The sequence below is a fragment of the Syngnathus leptorhynchus genome, chromosome 6 (assembly GCF_054491065.1).
Source record: "Syngnathus leptorhynchus isolate UIUO chromosome 6, UIUO_Slep, whole genome shotgun sequence".
Taxonomy (NCBI): domain Eukaryota; kingdom Metazoa; phylum Chordata; class Actinopteri; order Syngnathiformes; family Syngnathidae; genus Syngnathus; species Syngnathus leptorhynchus.
The window spans coordinates 2080887-2103702 of NC_141200.1; the positions used below are offsets into that span (position 1 = coordinate 2080887).

The following is a 22816-nucleotide window of genomic DNA, read 5'->3' on the forward strand; positions in this document are numbered from 1 at the left end:
TTTTGTTTACTTGTTTCCAAAGTTTCAAAAGTGCTCAACTCATCATATCATAAGAAGAGACACTGAAACTTCCATCATTGTTTTTTTTTTTTTTTTTTAGGGCCTTTTCCCATCCATTTCAATAATTAATATGTTCCGGCCTAAATGACCATTTTATCCTTCCAAAAAGAATATTTATCTTATTTTTTTACAGTGTACAACCAAGCAACAATTTGCCACACTTGGTTATAGCAAGTGTTTTATGTGTCCAACTTGTTTTCAAGAACAAAAATGTATGTATGCCTCTCCATTGGTTACTTCTACACTCACTCCCTCCTTTCCTGGTTTCCAGGGCAACCATGTCAGGGTGTAACAGACGAGCAAATCACATTAAGGCAAAGCATCTTTCTCTCTTCCCTCTCGCCCTCTGTAACCCCCAACACACACACACACACACACACTCCTCAGCCCAGCATGTGTATAAAAGCCCGCGGCACTGTGCTTCCTGCCGTACTCTCAGTGTAACTGTGGGAGACGCTTGCTTGACCTTCCCTCTCTTCCACTCCTGATGTGTTGCTCGTTCTTCACCTCCTCCTCGTCGTTACCGGGCGTCTGACGTTTGGACGACGGCTGCGTTCATGAAAAAAAATGGGTTGTGGAAATTCGTCGGCGGCCAGCACCTCAGGAGGGGGTGAGTGTTTATGTTTGAATTTTTGAGATTTTTTTTTTTTTTATTAGGAATATAAGACACAAACATGCGGTAGAGTTACGTGTGTGTGTCTGCACCAAAGCTGGAAGGTGATTGGAATGTAAATGAAAAGCGTCGAGCTTGGACTCACTGATGAATGAATAGAAAGCATTTGCATGGGGAATGTGCCCACTTTGACTTCCAGTGATCCCAATTCTGGAGTTAAATTGCACATTGATTGCTTCTGCTCAAGCGTTTGAAGAATATCCTATCCGAGGCTTCCATTCATAAAAATACTATGTTGACAGTTTTTTTTTTTTTACTCATTCATTCACCCAAACTGTCTTGTTCAATTCCACCTCTTTATTGAGAAATATGGATCCAACTTTGGGGGACCGGTTTAGCAAAGGCCCGTCATTTGTTTTCTAGTCCATGGTTGCTAGAATTTGGTGAGGAAGAATCCTGCAAAAACCTTAAGGATGAACTAGAACAGAAATTGAGCAAAACAGTTTTTTCTATAGGTGGAATAGGAAGGTGTCCCAATACTTTTGCCCATACCGATTTTGTGTAAGTGTGCGAGTGCTGATTAGTGATTATTATGATGAACGATGAAGGTTGAAGCAGGTGCTTACTTTTCGGCACGAGCGTGTTACATATTTTTTTAAAAAGCCACGTTTTCACTCATTCAAACACTTTGGGTAGATTTTGCAATATAAAATTTGTATTTCCACTCCATTTGCAGGCTTCCCTTTCATTTCGGGTTTTCATACACAATAGATTTTTTTGGTGTCGTGAGCTGAACGGCAAGATGAATGGAAAAAGTATTCTCCTAATAAGTTGAATACAAACGAACTGACACTGTGCTGTCAATTCAGCCTTCGGGCAAGATGGCCGCTCGTCAACAAAAAGGGTTCCAAAAAGTAAACGATCGGAACTCCCACTCGACTGTTTGGTCAAAAGTCAAAAGTCCAAGAATTTCTTTGTCATTGCAGCAACACGCTCAACTCCTTGGTGGCGGCACACGTTTACGGTTTCCAACCCAACTAATCAAATCATGCCTCATTCAGGAAGCTCAGCGGCTGAGTCACGCACGTCAATTTTTTCAATTTCAAGCTTGGATCTTGGCGGACTCAAATGACTGCTCATCCTTGCCCTTATTTACACAGATGCAATTCCTGAGATATGAAAGAGCTTTTGTTTGGCTTCTCAATGGGCCCCTGTGTCATGTCAGCAGACTGCTTTTTTGACAGCTCCAAGGGAAATTCACTGTTTTTCCACTGATGCAAATACTTGGGGTTTCTAGTAAAAAAAAAAGATACATTTCATGTGGTTTCTTCCCTTATGGATTGTATCTTGTTGTTCAAATTACTAGCGAAAGACATCTGTCGACCGTTATCTTGAATTTGAATCATTGAAGAATTTGTGGTCGTAAATAAAAAAACAAGTGGAGTATTTTGATGATTTTTTTTTTTAGCCTGACCGCTTTCTGAGCAGATTGTGAGGGGAAATACGCAGCACACAATCAAATAATCGGTCAGGATGATCTTTTTAAAATCGGTATACTCTGATGAACTCATTCAATGCCAGCCCAGGTAAAAATGGATCTTTGACGTCTAGATTCGTCAATGGTAGCGAATGAGTTAAAGTCAAAGTGGTTGAAATGGTGGTAAATGGAATTTTTTTCAAAAAGTCCCCCGAACTTTGAACATCACAACGCGCCACAATTGTTGCCTTTGTGCTACAGAACAAGCCTAATGTGGAACCGTGGTGTAACTAATCAAGAGATTTACTCCAAAGTCAACAAGTCTCTGGGGGTGACTCTTCCAGATGTTTCTAAATCAACTGCTAGCAAGGTTTCCTCTAAGATTGAAGTGCATTTTTATCATTTTGTCATAGCCTGACATCAGAGACCCAGCAAGGGTTCTCGAATCTATGGCGTGTTTCCTTTTTCTTCTTTTTAATTCAAACATTAGTATTATCTTGAAATGATATAAATGAGAACTATTAATCAAAAGAAAGAATAAAACTGCCTTTTCTATATATAAGATTTATCATAAAAACTGGAGCTTCAATGGCGGCAGTGAGCTCAAGTGAACTCCCTTCATAACAAAGCAGTAGTTTGGCAAATAGTGAACAAGACTTCAAAATGGAGGCTCTGAGATATTTATTGCCATTTTCAGTCAAGGTTTTCTGTCAAACTAAACGTAAAACAAATTTAAAAAAACATGTTAATTTAAGACGTGACTTTGCCTGAAAAGTCTGCTAGCTTAATGCTAACACATAATGGAGGAAAAACGACTCTTAATGCTATTTGTTAGCTTGTTTGGGTGTTAAGCATTAAGCTAGCATCAGGCAAAGTTGTGAGGTTGTTTTAAATAAACAGGGTGTGATCATTTTAATTAATTTGACAGTAAAATTCAACAGAGAATAGCAATAGTGTAAACACTTTGTAGCTTCAAATTACTAGCTCACAAGTCAAAGCAACAAAAAAAATCAGGTCACTCATATGTCAAGGCCCCCGATGTACTTTAGTGTCAAATAAGTGTTTGCTCGAAAAAATAACTCTCTCTCAGTAGATTATCAAATATCTTAGAGTCCCTCAGTAAACATTCTGCGATTAATTATTTGCGAGGAGGCCTTCAATGCTTTGGATTAACAAAAAAATACATGTCTCTTCTTCTGCCTCTTCTTCACTTTCAGGGCCATCCGAAGCCTCCAGGGATGTGTGAGTACATCGATCAATACATTTTTCTCTCTGCCTTATTGCATTGGAAAATAATAATAATAATAATATTTATCACATAACTTCAACCGCCGTGAGGGGAAGTGTCTAGACCTGACCTGTAAATGCATTTACTAATCGCTTACAGTCACATGCTAGCTTCATAAAAGCGACCAAATGACCAAATGAAATTAAATTAAGGATATGTGAGCATGAAAGCAAATTCCTTTTCCTATCTCACAGAGCAGGCAGCCAGTCTTTTTTTTTTTTTTGCTTTAATAGGCTACGTTTATCAAAGCCCGGGGAGGGGCCGTATGTTTTCCGGAAAACCGTTTGTGTCCGTGTCGACGTGTGTTGATAAACATCAGTAAAGAGCTGACAGCGGCATGTTAAGACCTCACGACGCAGCGAAATATCACCAAACACACGATATGAAACATGAGATTAAAGCGACTAGTAGTAAAAGTGACATCAGACAGGGCCTGTCCAGGTTTTTTTTTACCCCCCCAAGAGAAAAAGACGATTATAAATGACTAAATAAAGCCATAAATAAGCCAGCCGCAATCATAACACGCTGCTTAATCCGATCATCAAGCCTATCAGTTGCTAACGCCGGAGTAAATCTCACAAGTGCGCTGGTGTGGAGGGCAGTGGAAAAGCTTTTGAGCTGACATGTGCATCTTCTCTCAATCAGGACAGAAGATCCCTTGGCAGACGATGAGAAAAGAAGGTACTTTTCCTCCTCTGCCTCTTTGGCTTTTTATCTTACTGTTAGGATTTAAGAGGATTTAATGAAGTCAACACTCAATCTGATGTCCACTCAGGAACTATGGCGGCGTGTACGTGGGTCTCCCGGCGGATTTGACCACGGTGGCCGCAAGTCAGTCCAAGCCGAGCCGAAAAGGTGCGAAAGCTGCTGACGACTCTTATAAGGACAAATGAAGACAATGACACGTGACGTTTGTTGGCCTGCAGCATGATTGCGCCTTAACATAGTCTTGATAATCACGTGTTGTTATTTTTTTTTTTTTTATGACTGCAATCAAAACATCAATCTGTTGCAGTTCTTAAAATGTCCATTTACACAGCAACAATGACCTATTTTTTTTTTTAAGAGTGAACTCAATTATTATTCGCCATGAACATTATTTGTCTCGTGATTTGACCTCTCTTTTTGCAGACTAGCGGTCCTCAGTGAAGAGGATCCCCAACAGAGGTACATGCGCCATTTTCAATCATGTCAAAATCACTCGCCAAATTAGCTGTAAGTGCACCGTGACCAGTAAAGAATAAATGATTGAATGAGTAAAAATAAAAAATGAATAAATCTTTATCACAACCTAATATTGCTTGTCTTGACAGGCATATTCACCTTGAAGCGCCCCCTATGGACTCCAACTTGGTGACGCGTCAGCCCTTTTTCATGCACCGCTTGAGTCAAGATGCAGACTTTTCGTCATGTCTCAGAAGACGGCTTTGCCTAGTGGACTCGTTACGGAAGGTGCAGCTACACAGAGCCGAGCTCTGCGGACGCCAATTATCATCCTTCAAAAAAGAAGAAAAAAAAAAAAAAACATGGGCATGGAAGTGGACAAGCGCCCTCTAGGGGACTTACAAGGGAACAATGGGTAGAGAGCGTCGTGACCGGAACTTGTCCATCACGGTGATGAAATGTCGCTTGGCCAATTAAGATTTTATTTTATTATTTTTTTCTCTCTCTCATTAGCGGGCCACAAATAGCAATCGCCACATCAGTGACTCACTGCGGGCCACAATGTAAATGTCAGAGAACTGTCGGGTGGTCCTTCAAGCTACACTATAAAATGAGGTAGACCTACACAAATCTCATGCCTTACTATCCAACAAATTAAGGGAAAAAAAAATACCAATAATACTCGTCAATAAAATGAATCAGAACTATAGTGAAGTAATAATGTGCAGGTGTACCTAATATTGTGGACATTGAGCAAACCCTCAAAGACGTTGTACATGACATTTCTGAATGTCCTTGTGATGTTTCACTCTACCTCTTACTATCTTGGTAAAAATCGTCCCATGAAAAAAAAAAAAAAAAAAAAGCACCGACCTTATATATGTTATAATATGTTCCCCTTAATTCAACATGGATGTGACATAACTGTAATTTGAAGGCTGAGAGGAACAAGAGGCACATTTGCAAAACATCCTTTCCACTTAATAATAGCTGTCCTCTTTTTTTTTTCTTATGCCACTTATTGTCTCACCTTTAAATAATATAAAATCTCAAACTATTTCTATTTTTCTGTTGTATAAAAGAGAGGTTATTTGTCAAATCACCGTCATTATCCCCCTGGGGAAAATGGAATCCAAAGTGCGCAAGGTCAAGATCATTCATCAAGCAGGCTCTTGACAACCCGCTTCTAATTGAAAGCACCGTCGAGCACTCAGCAGGTGGAAGAGCGAAATTAGGCTAACTTTAAACACTCCACACTCAAGTGATTCGCCTTTTGTCAGCGCTCGTAAGTGATTTGCGTGTAGACTTGAAATCATTTGCTGCCACCATTTTCTTTTAAGTCGTTCATCCGAGGAGGAAAATGAACCAGGAAGTCGTCATTTAACAGCCAAACACAAATTCATGATTTTTTTTTCACCACTTGTTCTGCGCTGGAGTTTGTTACCTGCTGTCTCTCTGGATTCCGTCAAGCGTACGGCTTTGCCCTTTAAGATGGCTCCTGCTGTCTATGATGAATGTCACCGCCATTGGCCTGCACACTGGGGAGCACAATATGGAGGCGAGTCACAGACTGATTTTTTTTTTGTCCTGGTGTTTAAAAAAACAAAAAAAAACAATCAAAATTTATTTGACTTATGAGTGAAACGAAAATGTTCGATTTTTTTTCAAGAAGGGGAGTAAAAATAAACAATGATCATTCCATGGGCCCCCGCACGATCGATATCCTCGACGCTCTAGGGGGCTTATGAGATCTCGCCGAGGGACAATCTCAAGTGAGAATTGGCTGAAATCACATCATTGACTGTGTTGTGGGAGCGAGCGGCGGCCATGGAATGAGGTGCTGGGCTGTGCGAGCCACCTTAACAAGCCACCGTGGGAAAGAAAGAACCAGGAACAGCACGACGTTTCTTTTCTACCCGTTTGATCGTATCTTTGGTTTAAAAATCAGTTGAACCGTGAAGGCGAGCGATGCTTCATGTGGGATGCGACGACGACGTGCTGGAGCACACATCCTTTATGACATCACGTGTGCAGCTTCAACATGACCACATCCCAGCTGCTCCAATCTATCGTCATCATGATTGGAAAGCAATCATCGTTTTGTACCCAGGGAGGAGATTGCTGATTTTTTTTTATGGATTCAAATTCGAGACTGAATTTATTTCCATTGAAGCAGTCATTGGTATTCAGGACTAATCTAAATAAGTGATTATCCAATCAAGGTCTATTATTCTACAAAAGCTGCAGTAATACTTTTATCCACTAGATGTTACCATTGTGCCAGTGTGTGATGTCACGCGATACTATGCCTCCTAACCAACAGGTGGCACTGCAGCACAAGCTAAAACACAACTGACTGTTCTGAAGCAGGATGCAGACATTTAGCTTCTCTCGGAACCATGAAAAGTGAGATGTGTGTCCAGTGGACCTAATTTGGCTTGGAAGCTCCCGTTGGTTTACCTTGACGAGTTTACAGCTAGTGTCAAGTCTTAATTAAGATGGCTTTTTATTGTCTTCCAAAAGGATGACGCAGAATCCTGGAAACAGGTGTCCATTGGCTCAAACATTCACCGAGAAAAAGAACAGAGATCTCTTCTTCTTCCACTCTCATCAATGATATCATTGATAAAAGGAAAAAAAAAAAACACGTGAGATCTGTCGATTGGTGTCCGTTTTTTCTCACCGAGGAGATATAAGATTTAGTCCGTGGTGTGTTCATTGTAGCGATAATGATGAACAGAACAGTACCGCTCGTTTCATCAAAACATGCCAAGGCCTCGTTGCCTCACTCCAATTTCGAGCAAGAGGCCTGTCACTCGGGACCGGACGGCTCGGAAAAAGACTCGATAGCTACGGCTAGCTTTGCTGCACGACTCTGGAGCCTTTACTTGTGCTTTCAATTAGAGACAAAGGAGAGGCAGTCCAGTCCGGTGCAGCATGTGGTTCTGTTTAGAGCAGGTGAAACAATGTAGGAAAATAGATCCGTCATCCGGCGCATTCCAGAGACCAAAGAAGAATGGCGCTCGATCACAGAAGAGCTAATCTTGAGGTGAGGGGAAGTTGAAGGATCCTCTTGCGATGTCCAGTGCAATGTCTCTCCACTTCTTCAAAGTGAACCATCTTGGTGATTTGAGACTGAGCGTGCCAGATTTTGGACCAGTGGCTCCAGGGAACCAATTTACACATTCATCAATTTGATCGATGTTGTCGGTCCATAGGAAAGTCCGTAGGTACGGATGCTATGGTTGGTAGCTTAGGTATGAGACTTTGACTATTCAAAGCTTTGGAGATCAACACAATTGAGACGTGACCCAATGTGTAACCGGGCCAACTCCAGAACAATTTTGGTCTTTGCTTTTATTGCTGAAGTGCATCCAAAAGCTGCTGCCAAACACCCATTTGATCAGCAAAGAAACAAAAAAGCAAGCTGTGAACTCGAGCCCACAAAATAAGAACCTCCATAAAACGTTCTCATGTCAAAGAGGTCGCAGAGTGCCTGCGGGCTCGCTCGTGTCTTAGACTCTGGCCCGCTTGAGGAAATATTTAATAGGATGGAGGTGGGGGGGGGGGGGACACAAGGTCCCAAAGACAACGATGTGTATCTTAAAAGGAATGTTATTGACTCTCTCTTAATATAGCATACACCAGCAGGTCAAGCGGAGATCAGATCAGTCTACAATCCTGTCGTTCCATTTCCAGATGCCCTTCATGCCGTCAGGGTCCGCCATGTGGTTATAGTCACTCCACTCGGCCTCCGTTGGAAAGAATCTAGGTTAATATAGCAAGCGGGATCCTGGACATAACACTTTAGCGTTTATAGCTGGATAGAGCAAAAGGCATAGCGTGTGCACTGAGCAGTAAATCAACGGATGTTTGGCACGCCGTTCCCCTCGTAGGCTCGACGGCCCGGCCCGGCCAAGAAAAGCACTCACGTGCGCCATGAAAAAGGGGCGAAGATGAAAGAAAAGACGACACGCTGGAGTATTTTTAGCTTGGGTGGAAGCCCGGCCGGTGTCGTATATGACCGATGATTTGATAGATCAGAGGGATACCTTTTTGGACTTACGTTTCCTCCATGGGTTATGTTATGGGAAATAGAACCGTAAAGATTCCGGGGCAACGTTATGCCAGAACCGATTGGACTGCGGCAGATAATTCAGCCACTTATAAATTCCATGTTGGAATCCAACTTTTATGTCTTAAACACAGAAATAAGGGCTGACATGGATTTCTTTTCAGTCCTCTTTAAGGCTAATTGGCAAGACGAGAAGGGCCCATTTGTCTTTGTTTTTACTGTGCCCACAAATCTGACATGTTCATCTAATTACATTTGGGAACGGGCAGACTTTTGGAGAAAAAAGAAATGTTGAACGTTTGGCTTTTCATTTGGTTACGTTCCCCCGCCATCGCCGTTTGATGGCTGGTGGCAGTTAATATCAGGAAACAGAAGATTACACTCAATTTGATTTGAGCGTAGCAACTGATTGCGCCGACTCAATTTATCCCAGCCTGTCATGTCCATCCTGCCACCTCAGATTGAGCGGAAAGTTAGCGGCAAGTTGGTGCTTGGACTACAGTTCCAGCACTACATCACGGTTCTGCTAGCATGATAGCGCTCCATCAACATTTCCAGCGCTAAATCACGGTTCTGCTAGCATGATAGCGCTACATCACAGATTTTACAGTGGAATGTACTAACTTGTCTATCATGACGGTACTTTGACTTACCCCAATTTTTTTTCCAAGCAGTGATTTGACTTACTCGTCAATTTCAGACACTTCGCCGTTCAATACTGCAGGAGCAGTTTTATCCTAAATAGACGTCATAAAAAGAACAACACTAAAAGCGTTTTTTTTTTTTTATCCCAAGGATGTTTTCACTCGATTCTCTTGACTGACTTCAACAAGAAATCCTGGCTGCTGGAGTCTTGGTTTTGATCTGAGTGACAAACCTTTGTGCCTTCAGCCAGTGACTACCACTTTCCCAAAACAATTTCAAACTACTCTTGCCTGGCCAAAAATCATGTTAGGCCCGCTTGGAACAACATTTGACAGCGGGAAAATGATCTGTCACAATTGACACAATTGCATTCGAAGCTGGAACGAGACAAAGGCGGAAAAAATAAATCCACCAATGGTAAGGGAGACCACGTTGGATGAACTTGTGCTACTATGTCTGCGGTGCCAATAGTACGAAGAATATGAAATGTTTCAGAAGCAACAAAGAGAGTCCCCTGTCGTTTTGGCTGACCCCGAGGAGACCCAATCAAAAGTTTCCAGCGGGGAATCGCGATAATAACGGAGACTTAGGAGACACAAAGCAGCGCGGTTACGCTTTGGCGTGATTCTCTTCCTAATAAACCACAAGGAGGAATTTATCATGGTTAGTCTTTAAAATCTTCGTTCTCTGAAAAAAAATACAGACTCAGAGCGCAAGGAAAATTTATTCCTCGAGTCCCATAAGAAAAAAATAGCCTAACTTTATACTAACGAGTAATATTTCTGATCCGTATCATTGAATATTTTTTCTTCTTTGGATTTTCCTCATTGATACTCGAGAGCATTTTTTTTTTTTTTTCGACAGCTGGCTTCTCAGCAAGAAGACCCCCGAAAGATTGACCCCTAATTACGGAGCTATTGCAACAAAACCATGTGTTCTCCTCGCCCCCCCAAAACCTTCCCGGTTCACGTAAGCCATTAAGAAGCTAATGGAGTGCACGCTACAATCGGAAAGCAGGTGAACCCGTAATCAGACGAGCACCGGCGGCAACAATTGTCTCTCACCCAACAATTAACCCGGCAATAAATCATCCCACAGCTGCACCTTCACATGGGGTCCATCAGCCTCAAATTGGGGAGAAGCAGATGGGTCATGAAGAATCGGGTGTAGCACCCAGAGGTTGGGGTTACGGATGAAGCGTTTGAAGTCTGAGATGTTATGCTTGGGGAAGAAAGGCAGGCGACCCCCTGGAGAGCCTGTTTAGAGTTTGGAATGAGAGGCTCTCCGAGTGTTTTAGATTAGGCTTCCAATCTGTCTAACTAAGGCCAAATTTGGTGTTCCATTGTTGTGTAAACAGTGACCTTTGTCCTGGTGACACATCCAGCTCTTTGTCTTTCATCAGCACAAGCACAACTGCAAATGGAGTCATGATGGCAGCGATAGCTGTAAGCTAGCTAACACCACTAAGAGATAGTAGAAGAAGTAGTGGACGATATAGTATCAAGAAGTAATTTTCTGATAAACCTATGTATATCTTGGACAAAGTATTTTTAAGTCTAGTTTATTTTATTAGTTTACTTCAGTGGTGTAGTTGAAGATTGGCGCGTTAGCAGGTTAGCGTGGCCAACATATAATCAAGCTAATGACGACTGAATAAACAATAATGTTATGACTTCATTGAATAATTGAATTTACCCGACAAGGTTGGATGGAACTTTATGAATGCCAACATTTTTGTCACTTTAGCTAAGTATAATGTACAAAAACAATTTCCGTAAACCCGTTTACAGGTGTGTAATGTTATCGTTTTGTCGTCATTTTGGTTGTGTGATTGGTTGGTCGAGCAGCAAAATCGATAGATACATTAGAAATAAGTAAAGATACATGATGTGGAAATTCTATTTAAGTCTCGAAGCATTTAGCTTGTGAGTGCTAACGTAAATGTGATTGCAGTGCCTGTTTAACCAACCGACTTTCATTGCGTCTGATTGTTTTTTGTTCCCATGGTGAACCTCAGTAGAGACTTGAAAAAAAACCAACGCGAGTACAGCAACAAAGTATTCTTTACTTCCTGAAGCCGGCCAGCATATGTGTGTGTGGAGCCGCCGTGGAATCAACATTCCCTTCCCGAGATTCCCTGGTGATTAGGTTACCGCGTCTGATCTTGGTCTAATGTGGCGGTTCCGATCCAAACCCGTCCAAGCCGTGTTGTTTGACTTTCTGATCAAATGTTTCCTGCTGTTAATCAGACACAAATCATGCGGCAAAAGGATCTCTTCCGTATGTTGTTTGGACACAATAATCACTTTTTGTTTCAGCAAAGACTATTCAGAGTCTTGCATAATAAATTTCATGATCAAATGCTTTTTTTCCCCCTTTTTATTCAACCAAATAATAATAATAATACAAACTCAAATCTGTTTTTGATATGAGAGCAACTTTTCAGAATTTAGAATTCATTCCCTGGTGTTTTAAAAATATCTGTGACATGCTTTTCTGAAAATAATGGCTAAAAATGATAGCACGTTTACATCATTTGACAATTTAGTGCCTGAGGGCTCAGGTAAAAACCAATCCCGGTTTACATGTTTCCTGGGTTTGGTCATGGGATGTTCGCAGGCTGAGCCCTTCGGCACTGACTGTGATGTCATTTCTAGTCAAACCCAAAATCCAAACAACCAAACAAAAAGTTCAGTGAATGATAAATCAAAAGCCCAAATAATGGTGTTGCGTAATTCATCGATCAATCTAAAGTCAGTTATTCTTTTTTACTTTTGCATGTTTTTTTTCATACTGAAAAACCTACTGCAACAAGTTAAAAGTTTTTATGATGGCCAAAAATGTAGCCCGGGGACTGATGATATTTCCATTATTTCTAATGGTGGGGGGAATTTGCCTCCTCTGAGAGTGGACACGTTAAAAAAAAAAAAAAAAAAAAAAACTCCTTAATCTCATTTATGATTTAAGCCAGAGATGAAATGTTGAACAAATACCTGGGACACAGCATAGGAAGCCAAAGAAGAAGAAAAAAACTGAGACAGTGAAGCTTTTCTCTCTAATTATGCTATTCCAGGAGCCATAATGATCCCTCTCTCCCTTTTTCACTCTCACTAAATAAAAAGCCTCCAATGCAGAGCTGCTGTGCCAAGCCACAACTGTCCTCTCCACATCCTCTCATCTTCCCACCCAAAACGTCCTCTTGCCAAGGAGTGTGCATACATTTGTCTCCAAAAAAAAAAAAAAAAGTTGCCATTGCCCTTGTTTGGGCTTGATATCAATGAGAAGAATTCAAAACAAATGTGTTGCAGACAGATGTTTTCTTTTGGAGCTTTCTTTATGCCTGCACTGTAGCGGAGGTGGCGACAGCTAAATGTGAGGTTACATAAGACATGGCGGAACTTTGGTCAACGTGCTCGAATGTGCGGTAATGTGCTTTAATTCCCCTAATTACCTTACAAGGAGATTACGTTTTGGCCATGTTTTTTTTTTTCTTTTTCGGGATTTGTTTTACGAAACAAGTTCCGCGAAACTTCAATGAAAGGAAGAAAACGTTATATTCGCTTGTAAATCGGATAAAAGGTGCAAAGTCAGGAATTATATTTAGGAAAGATGGCAGTTTGTTTGAAATCTGGGATTACTGCCCCCTACTGGATGGATGAATAACAGTTTCAATGGGCAAAGGAGATCAAAGTTAAAAAGTGACTTAGTTAGACTTTAAAATACACAAGGCTAATTGTGTATAAAATATGTAATCAAATAATGAGGTGATTTTACTTGTATATAATTTTATTCTTTGTATTAACAGCCCACTGATGGAAATCCAAACGACAGTTAGACACCCCTAGTAGCAAATTTCCTAGTTTTACACCTCGTTGGCGTGTTTACCAAAGTGAACTCATTATTTCCTGAGCAAGGCCTCAGGGGTCAGGGGTCGTGTTTGCTGTGAAGCTTACACATTAGGCCCCGGTGAGCTTTTGCTGTCGGCGAGGGTCACAAAGGACGATGGTTTTCCAAACTGGAAATTCAGGGGATGTTTGAATCGGGGCATGTTGTTAAAAAAAAAAATAATAATAATAATCAAAATAATAATAATTTGGGAGACGTTTGAATCAGGGCATGCAATAATAAAAAAAAAAGGAAAAAAAAGAAATATGTTTGAGACCTACACACAAAAGCTGATCTATACGGAAAGGAATTAATGTAAAGAAAAACATACGAGCTGGATGCGAGTGCGGTTGGAGCGGGAAGGGACGGGGTTAAAAATAGCATGCGGGTGACGCGGGTATCTCATAATGGCGTCCGGGCTAGACTGCAGGCCCGATTTGCCTCATTACATGTCTTGACATCACCACAAGGGACAAAAAATCAGGCACTTGTGGCTTTTTTTTTTTTTTGTGTGTGTGCAGAAAATTCAAATTTTTTTTCAGTTTACAGAGAAAAGAAGAGTGAACAGCACCATGACTACCAAGTGACAAACAACAATCAGCGATTTGTCCTCAAGTGCTGTTTGACCTTTAGGACCAAGCCGCCGGCGCGAACGGGAGCGGCTTACATAAGCGCACAGCTGTTCTTCCTCTCTAGTTGATGATGGATGTGCTGACCTGTGCGAGGTAGTAGCAAACGGCGTGCGATAAGACGTGCGTGCAAGGCGCGGGAGTTGTCAGACAGCATCACCCTGTCATTAGCACCCCTGCGTGCTGATTAACGGGTGCTGCGTGCAACGCCTGTGGAGCTACACCTGGCTAGCAGCTCACACCTGCCGTCACCCCCCGGAACCCGCCTAGCCGTTTGCTTCTCATTTATATCGATTCGAAGACTCGCTACTGCAGACTATTCCTGGAGACGACCGTATTGTTAAATAAGATAAGGTAAAATAAGCTAAGATAAGATAAGATGAGATAAGATAAGCTGAGGTTGCTGGTTTGTCTTCAAAATATGTCTTGGCGATGTAGCAGTTAAGGTAGCGTGATTAATTGATAGCTGCACATGTCTCTCCTTCTTCCTGTCATTTCAAAATAAGAGCTAGTCACAGCTGCTACCACCTGGAAGTCTGTGTCATTTGTTCATTTTAGTTTACATCCAGAAAGCTGTTAAAATTTGCACGACAGTTTCCATCCCCCCCCCGAAAAAAAATACTTTGGCACCAATCGTCTCTTATGTAAGACAAACATCTCCCACCTCATCCTTAACGAAAGCCTCACCTGTCAAAACACGTCAGCGAGGCTCCCTTGCCTTACGTAACGGACAATAAGCATCGCCGATTTTATAATCCGCGGCCCGGAGAGTGACAGCTGAGGCTAAAGGCGAGCTAACGATGAGAGCTTGACAAATGACCTTGATATTTGCTTCCTTAGTCACTTTCAGGTGTTTTTTTGCGTGCAGTTGAATGAAATGAAAAAAAAATCTCGAATCCATTTATTTTGAAGGGTAGATAAACTGAACCGAGTTGTGTCCACAGGGGTCCGAGTTGTGATTGCCGTGGTCGCCGGGGGACACAACGTGAATGCAACATCAGCAGTTGACTTCCCGCTGCAAGACAATAGGCCGCTGGCAAAATGAGAAGATTTACTCGTCTCATCACAAGTGACTCACGATGGCGACCCCTTGACGGGACACGTCTAAAGTCACAACAAGTGCGCTCTTTCCAAAAAGTCCAATTATTCCAGTAACCTAAAACAATAGCGCGTGGACAAAAAGGTCAACATGTCATTGAAAAAACATTTTGTGCCTACGTTTGTATAGACATGCCCTAAATCTGCTGACGGAACAACTCTATAAAAAAAAATAAAAAAAGCTTTACGACACACGGGCCCGTCCTCCCGTTCTTTCGCTCCTCGTCTGACAGTTCATTCCAGTAATGAACTTGCGGTGATTTATATCCTCCTCTGCACAGACAAAGGTGGCACACAGCCCGAGAGGTGAAAGGTTACTCCTTGCTCGCACATACACACAACTACACACACTTGCCACATTAAGCAAAGCTCTGCTCCATATATCATCATTGCACCACCTCTTAAGTAGGTCAATAAAAAGTTTGGACGTGATTTCTCGGAAGCCAAATAGAGGACATGTCTCCGAGGTGGCTTCATATTTTTAGGCAACCTTTTGCCACAAAAATATGATTTATTATGAAACCGGACATGCGTGGAGAAAAATGATGTGTGAGTTCATCAACATTTGCAATGGTTGCCTTGTTTCAGGACAATTTAATGAATTAGATAGCAATGAGGCATGGAGAGAATTTAGTAGGATATTGTAAATAAAAAAAAATAAACAAAGGATGCTGTACATATACAGTTTTTTCCCCACCATACAAAAAGTAAGACTAATTGCACATCCACTACAGTAGGTGGCAGTGGTGCTTTCATAGAATGTGCACATGGAGTGTAAATAATGTAAAAAAAAGATTTGTAGTTTGCTTTAATATTAATAAGCATACAATCTTACGCAGCAGCCCACTTTGCGTATTTATCGGATTATAAGGCGGGTGCGCCATGTTTATGGATGTCAAATTGGAATTAAATAAAGTATGACTGTACTACTTTGTTTCCCTTCATGTGCAGTAATGCGCCTTATAATCTAATCATTTAAAAAAGCCAAATTGACTGTTTTTTATTATATAGTTGGCAATATAATTGAACCTCAATGATGGTATCACGTATCCATTCGATCGTAATAAATTTAATTTACCACTCTAATTTCCCCCCGTTCACACGAGCAAACATTACAAACTGCCACCTCCGGTTTGCTTTGTGACAAGTCGTCAAACGGGCAATCCATCACGCCGTTAAGGACGTGGATGTGTTACGATGCAGGGATTTCCTCATGACTGCTTGTGTTTATTCTTGGTCTGATTTAAGGAGGTGTTTTTGGAAGGTATGCGGGGGTGCTTCGGAACTATATGAGCCACACAAAGCTAGCGTTGCTTCCCTTCACAATAAAGTCAGTGTGAAACGCATATAAAGTGACCGTAAGGTCACAATGAATGCGGGGCAGGGCGGGGCGATGAATGTCCGACGCGGCCAGGCGGGTCAAACTCGGCGAAAGTTGAGCTGCTAACTTGAGTTGTTAAGATTTGCACTATTAGAGACTCTTGAGAGACTCGTGGAGGAATACATTGGTAGAAAATTTTTTTTTTTTTTATGAGGTTTTAAAAAAGAATTCTCAGTTGCATAAAAAGACCACTGAAAAGGCAACGCTCATCCATCATGTCATTAATGGCGACCAAAGAGCTGAAAGCGCTCAATCACAAATTGAGCCAACATGTGCGGACTTTGCCGATGTGTCAGAAAACGTTCCGGGAACTCCAAAAATGAATACCACAGCTGGAATGAGGGACTTGACTCGCCAGAAAAAAATGAAGAGTTCATTATTATTTAATTATATTTTATTATTATTTAATTAATATTATGATTTATTATTTCATCAAATTTAGTTTATTTCGACTTGTGCCACCGCATAGAACAAATTATTGTGAGGAATATTTTTAACTTGACTTCCATTTTAAAATTTATTGCACTTTAAAGTTAAATCAACATAGCAACAAAATGTTTAAAAACAACATGTTTAAATGATTAAATGCAATTTTGAAAGTTACAAATATTTGCACTGGATTAAAAATAAAAACCTGTTAACATTTAATTCAGAGATTCTTTCTTGTACCACTAGAGGGGGCCCAAGAAACCAAACTGTAGATGGATTCAGCATAAGCTGGACTTTTGGTGTTGGGGTGCAACAAGGTGTTATTGGGGGGGGGGTTGTTTTCACTACTCATCTCGTCTTCCATCTGGGCCTCATTGAGCATCCCGAATCTCATCTGAGCTATGTAACACCGTTAAAACCATTTCTTGAAATGGGGTGCGCATTCAGGGGGTCACCTATCACATAATCACTGCAAGGTCAAGCTTTGGAGTTACCATTGGTGGGGGAGGCCGGGGGTCGAATTCCCCCTCACAGCCCGTTATGGAGGTGACTACAAGGTTGAGCTTTATGGACCGAGCAGGCAATGTTCCACTGAGGAGGTGTTCTGATATGAGTTTCTCTCTCGGAGGTAGCGAGTTTATTGTTCCAGTGAAAGAGGAGACGATTGATGCCTATAGGTAGCAGGGCCGGGTGTCTGGAATGTATTACAAGTCCGTCTCCCACTCATGAAAGAAGAAGAAGAAAAAAAAATCACAACACGGCGCTCTCCATGTGGTCTTGACGCACGGCGTTGTGTTACGGTGGGATCAAGCCATCGCACGCTATTTGGCTGACCGTGGGACAGCTATCACGTGGGCTTCCTTTTATTGCATTAACTGGAATCAGAATACTTCAAAAACGGAGCTATTAGAGTGACGCGCTACTTTTTAAAAAAAATTTTATGTGCATTCTAATGTGTCGCCCAAGTCAAGTCGACATACTACGGATGGAAACTGCAGGCATACCTGTGTCCTTAGGGGGAGGGGCTTATTCCTGTTCTGACCGCGATGATGCAATGTGTGCCTAATTTTAAGTGTGCAGGAAAGAAACCGAGGTGTGCTTACAAAAAAAGCCAATGTGTTTACACGCCGGCAGTATCGACCTTATAAAAGATTCGCTTTCAAGCTGTAAACGATTAATTGAATCTCAAATAACACAGTTCCGAAAATAAATCCAGAATTGTCTGTGGTTGCCTCATTTCAGGAGGAACATTTTTTTTTCTTTCTCTCTCAAAGGGTCGAAGATGTAATTACGTTACCGTACAGAATGTCTTGTAATGAAACGTTAGCGCTAGACAGCTAGCGGCTAACACAGCAACAAAGAGGTCTGGTGGCGACGGATGGGGAGGGGAGGCGAAACTGATCTTTTCTGCTCGTGTCAACATTTTTGAAATGCCAGAAACAACAAGAACACAAAACGTCTTTTGTTCCTCGGAGCGTACATAGGTGCGAGCAGCAGCTGCGTGCCAGCTGTGCACATGTGTGTGATAAGCAAAGAGGATGTTTTGGAGAGCTACCTGGCCGTGGGCGCTCTCTCCATCTCTGCTGGCATTTGCGGAATCTCTTTGTACGTCGATGCTAAAGTTACGTCTCTCCCTATTTCACATTTTACGGCGGGCGGGCTTTTCCGACGTTATCCGGAGCTAAAGCCACAAAGGCCTTGGGCTTAAAGTGCTCATCGTGTTACCTTTTTTTTTTTAATTTCTTTTCAGAATTCGCCGCTTGCGCAAGCTAACTCATCCGGGCTTAAAGGTGCCGTACTCAAAGCAAAATATTGTCGCTCATAAACACATACTCGAGCTCCGGCGCCCCGCCTGGCTAACGTAGCGGCTCATTCTAATCCGAACAGCGCTCTCGGTGGCTCAATCAGCGCTCAAATCTCTTCTGACCAAAAAAAGCCCAAGGCCCGACGTGATCCAAAGGCTACCGAGGCCCCGGGTTTGATTTATTATTGTGGTAGTGATTGAGCCTAAACATACACATGCAAACACAGGCGCACACAATAACCGCAGTCTCGAACGCAGCTGCACACATGGCATGTCAGAGGAGGTCTCAAATGAATTGGTCAATTGTTGGTAATCATGAGATCTATATTTCCCCCTTACCACCGCCTCCTTCCTCCTCTCCTCTCCCCCCCACCACCACCACACGCTCACAATCTGGCTTACATTATGGCCATCCGGGGGGAAAGAAAGAGCCCCAGATATTTTTTAGAAGGACATACCTGGAAGTCTGTCAAAAATACAGAAATGTAGACGCCCTTGATGACCGTCGAAGCAAAAGCATACATGGAGGAAATGGCATCAATTGTGCCACGGGAAACTGCAAAAAAAAAAAAACATGTTGCATTGAACGCATCACGCTAATAAGAGCATTAAAAGTATTCCTAATGGCGAGAGTGCAAACGAGGCCTTCAGTCAGCTAACGTTACAACAACAGGAAATGTTCGATTAGAGTCTCATTTAGCATCAAGTGTTGCTAAAAATAACACTGCCAACATTGATGTTATGTAACACAGGTTCTAATCCTTCCATTCAATTTGAAATCATTTATAAGTCAGAAATTAAATCTACTGTTTGCTGCTTGACGTTGGTACAGTAAGAAATGTAAACATACAACAACAACGTATCCCACCAAGTTTCCGCCGGTTGTTTATATTATAATAGTGTGCATTGTTGAATGGAAAGTTTTCATACTATAAATATTTGTAAATGCACCATACAAGTTAGTCAACAAAACATTTGATTTGATTGACTGGTTATCTTTTATATCCCTTTGGCGGGAAACTGTATTACAAACATAATCCAAGTTCAACTGTAACCTGCCTTCGCCGCACGGATTGCCTTTGCGAAGACTCGAAGGGTCGTAAATCAAACGTACCCCGTGGGGTCCCATTGATGCTGGGGCTGCCACCGTTCCCTCCCACATGGCGTTTGGTTTTTACCGGGGGTCTCGTTTTCAGGCCACCGCACAGAAGCCCCGACTGACGTCTTTTGTAAAGAACTTTAGCTTAAAGGCGATCCAGATGTCATAAAACGTCTCGAGTGTCATCACGAGCGCTACGATATTACACTGACGCTTCTGATCTGTTATTAAATGTGTAGGCTCGCATTCAGCCAACAGTGTGTGACAACTGGGAAGGAGAACAAGGAAAAAGAGCTTCGTGCACAACCAAAGTTTGCTTTATAACTTGAGGAATAAAATGATGTTATAGTCGCACGATGAATAAAAAGTATTGAAAGCAGCCTTTCTCTCAATTTTGTGGCCTTGAAGACCTTGAGTGAATTGGCGCACTTCCCTTCCCACTGCACGCACTCGAGAGTAAAGTCAAAGCAAAGCAAATTAGCATCCCATTTGAATGTTTTCTCTTGGAACACTTGATTTAAGTGTTTCCAAGCAGCGGCACTTATTGTAGTAATATATAGAAACTATTCCTGAATAGACCTATTTTACCTATTTTAATGCTGACTATTATCAGAGAGCTTTTTATCCAAAGTGACAACATTGTAGAAGTGATTTATTCATTGCTATTGCCAAATATGCCCCCCCACCCTCATCCAAAAATGTAGCAGTGTGAAAAATGTCGCGGAAGCTTGCCAAATTAAGCTAGCCAAACGTTGGAACCAAATGGAAACAGCTGGCCCCGTTGTGTGAAATGCAAAAAATGCATCTTCCAGCACCTGTAAAGTTCTTTTGTTTGATTGAAAAAAAAAAAAAGTTAAGAACACGCAGTTTTTGTGAGGCTTATGTGCGCACCTGGCGCAGTCAAGTTCTCTGAGTCTTAGCCAGACGTTAGCACAAACTGCAGCTTTGTGTCGGATTTGCTGGCACTGATGTGGCTGACGTACAAGCTCCAGACTCCATACACATTTTTGTTTATATATTCTTTCCACTCAGTAGACGCAGTCACTTGAGTCCCATATGGTAAACAATGTACTTGTATTATGTAGAATATATATATGCTAATAATCTGTTAGCTCGAAATGCAAGCTAAGGTGAAGCCTACTAGCAAGAAAGGTGTTTAAAATGACTATAATTTTTAATATTTGGACAAATGTATGTCACAAAAATGTTATCAAGACAACTGAGAAGTGTTTAGTAGAGAAAAAAACAAGATAATTACTTTAATGTAAGGCGGTAGTCACTCTGGACTCACTCGTAACACTTGATAAATATCGTAGCGCACATTTGTTTTGGCTTCGTCGTAATACCGTGTGAAGAAGTGGGTCACAGTTTCCACGTATAACCCGCAGTCAGCACTCAGTTCGGAATTTTGAAAGACTATTTTCAGTTTCTCGTTATCTGCTACGAATCTGTCGCGGCTTTGTTTGGCTAGCGGCCGAGCCTGTCCCCATTGGAAAGCTTTCCAAACCCGAAACAAATGTGGCGACTGCGTCAAAACCGGTACCGTTCGACCGAAACATTCGACACACTTGGAAACTTATTGGATCAGTGGTGTTGCCCACAAGAGTAATACCCTCCAGTTTTTAGGGCAAACTTGTCTATTTTTGAGTCCGAATTGGAGCTTAACCTACTTTGTGTTGGCTTGACTGCAAAATGGGGCAAAGTCGGCCTAATCTTTTCCAAACTTTTTGGCCGTCAGCACCTCTCCAATCGGGCTAAACCTTCTCTGTCCCAGTTTCTCTCCGCCCAGGTATCAGTCGAGTCGTCTTTCGCCACCCGACCCGACCCCTCCCCATCGCCACCACCTTCTATTGGGCTTTATCGCCTGGCTCGGAATGTCTGCTATGTCCACAACTGCACCTATTCTTCTCCATCCACAATACAAAGACACGCCTGGACTCGCGTTGATGGTTTTCCACGGTAAAGTGAGATCTCGTAGACACGGCCAGGTAGGGATTTAATCAACATCTGTCACCTGTCATCTTCCAGCGTCTTCTTTTTTGGGGGGGGGCAAAAGCAGGTGGCCCCTGGAAGCGATGTTCCCTTCGCTCCTTTTGTGCTGAAGGAATCATGTTGCCGCTGCGAAACATTCACGCAGCGCCAGTCTTGATGAAAAGACACATTCCTTCATTCCTCGCTTCACCTTTTTCTGCTGAGGAAGCGTGGAAGCGGGGCGCCTGCGGGGCACAAGCGGATCCGGCCTGCTGGATGTTGGGAAAGTGTGTAAGGAGCCTCGTAAATCCCGGAGAAGAAAACAAAAAAAAAATGTCGTGAATGCATACCTTCGATTCAGAAAGCCAGACGCGCACGTGCGTCTCCTGGCAGAAATGATGGACGATGTGCATGACATTATCCTACAGCCTGTCTCCTCCTCAGCGTCGGATCTCGAGGTGGAGATTCGTTTACATTTGAGTCGTCTCCGGGGAGCCATAAAAACAAAGTAGGGGGGGATCCGACATGTGCTGTGGAGTTTACCGTCCGTACGAAACAAAGGTTTTTCAAATTGAGACTCTCTTCCTCGACGAGGATGGAATTGGGAATCTTCTGCCAAATTTTCAATCTGGAGGATCTACTATGAATTGACTATCAATCGTTTCCCACGTGACCTTTCAGTGAGAACTTACGAGTGTCATTCCAGGACACTCGGATACAGATGAGATACATCCAAATGTTCCAAAGCACACGATGGATAGCGCTTTTGCAAAACAAAAGATACCGAGTTGGATTTTCTGGGGTCCACCTGTATTCCAAAAACGATTTGGTCATGCTCCAGGCTCCCAAATCTTTTGGTACTTGTGTTTACCTATTTAAACAATGATCTGTTTTTGGGGTCAGACTTGAAACTCATTCCGGGCTATGAGAAGAGACATTGGACGAGATTCATCTCTTCTTCAGCACGTTTGCCCTCGCTGGAGCGACTCTACCCGTTTCTGGCAAAGCTCTTTGGAAAGCCAAGCTATCATTAGCTAACGCGGCACGGGCACAGTGTTAGAAGATTACGGTGGTTCGATTTTACGGATTGCCAAAAACATCAATACCGGGACAAAAAAGTCCAATCCACGCTTCTTGTTGCGTACGTGGGAAAATGTATCGACGTTATCGTTCCGGAACGCCTGACTCGCTTGGGTCG

General features: G+C 42.2%; 1 protein-coding gene and 1 long non-coding RNA gene across 3 annotated transcripts; one reads left to right on the top strand and one right to left on the bottom strand.

The window, feature by feature from the left end:
* Positions 1-97: 97 nt before the first annotated feature.
* LOC147055230 (uncharacterized) lies at positions 98-6713 on the bottom strand. Of its 2 annotated transcripts, XR_015066516.1 has the most exons (4): positions 6519-6713; positions 6047-6140; positions 4762-4934; positions 98-609 (listed from the first exon to the last, which is right to left on the bottom strand). It is a non-coding gene; the product is annotated as an uncharacterized LOC147055230 (long non-coding RNA). The 2 variants fall into 2 exon arrangements; XR_015066515.1 differs by lacking the exon at positions 98-609 and having other exon boundaries at positions 2736-4934.
* c25h12orf75 (chromosome 25 C12orf75 homolog) lies at positions 457-7367 on the top strand. Its single transcript, XM_085915154.1, has 5 exons — positions 457-670; positions 3368-3392; positions 4084-4119; positions 4214-4605; positions 4752-7367. The coding sequence occupies exons 1-4, from the start codon at positions 628-630 to the stop codon at positions 4329-4331; spliced, it is 222 nt and encodes a 73-aa protein (XP_085771280.1). The 5' UTR covers positions 457-627; the 3' UTR covers positions 4332-4605; positions 4752-7367.
* The last annotated feature ends 15449 nt before the right edge of the window (positions 7368-22816 follow it).

Excerpts from the sequence above, each read along its gene's own strand:
- c25h12orf75 (XM_085915154.1), top strand. The coding sequence starts at position 628 with ATGGGTTGTGGAAATTCGTCGGCGGCCAGCACCTCAGGAGGGG. Across the intron at positions 671-3,367 it reads GGCCAGCACCTCAGGAGGGG|GGCCATCCGAAGCCTCCAGG; the intron begins GTGAGTGTTTAT and ends CTTCACTTTCAG. Across the intron at positions 4,120-4,213 it reads GCAGACGATGAGAAAAGAAG|GAACTATGGCGGCGTGTACG; the intron begins GTACTTTTCCTC and ends ATGTCCACTCAG.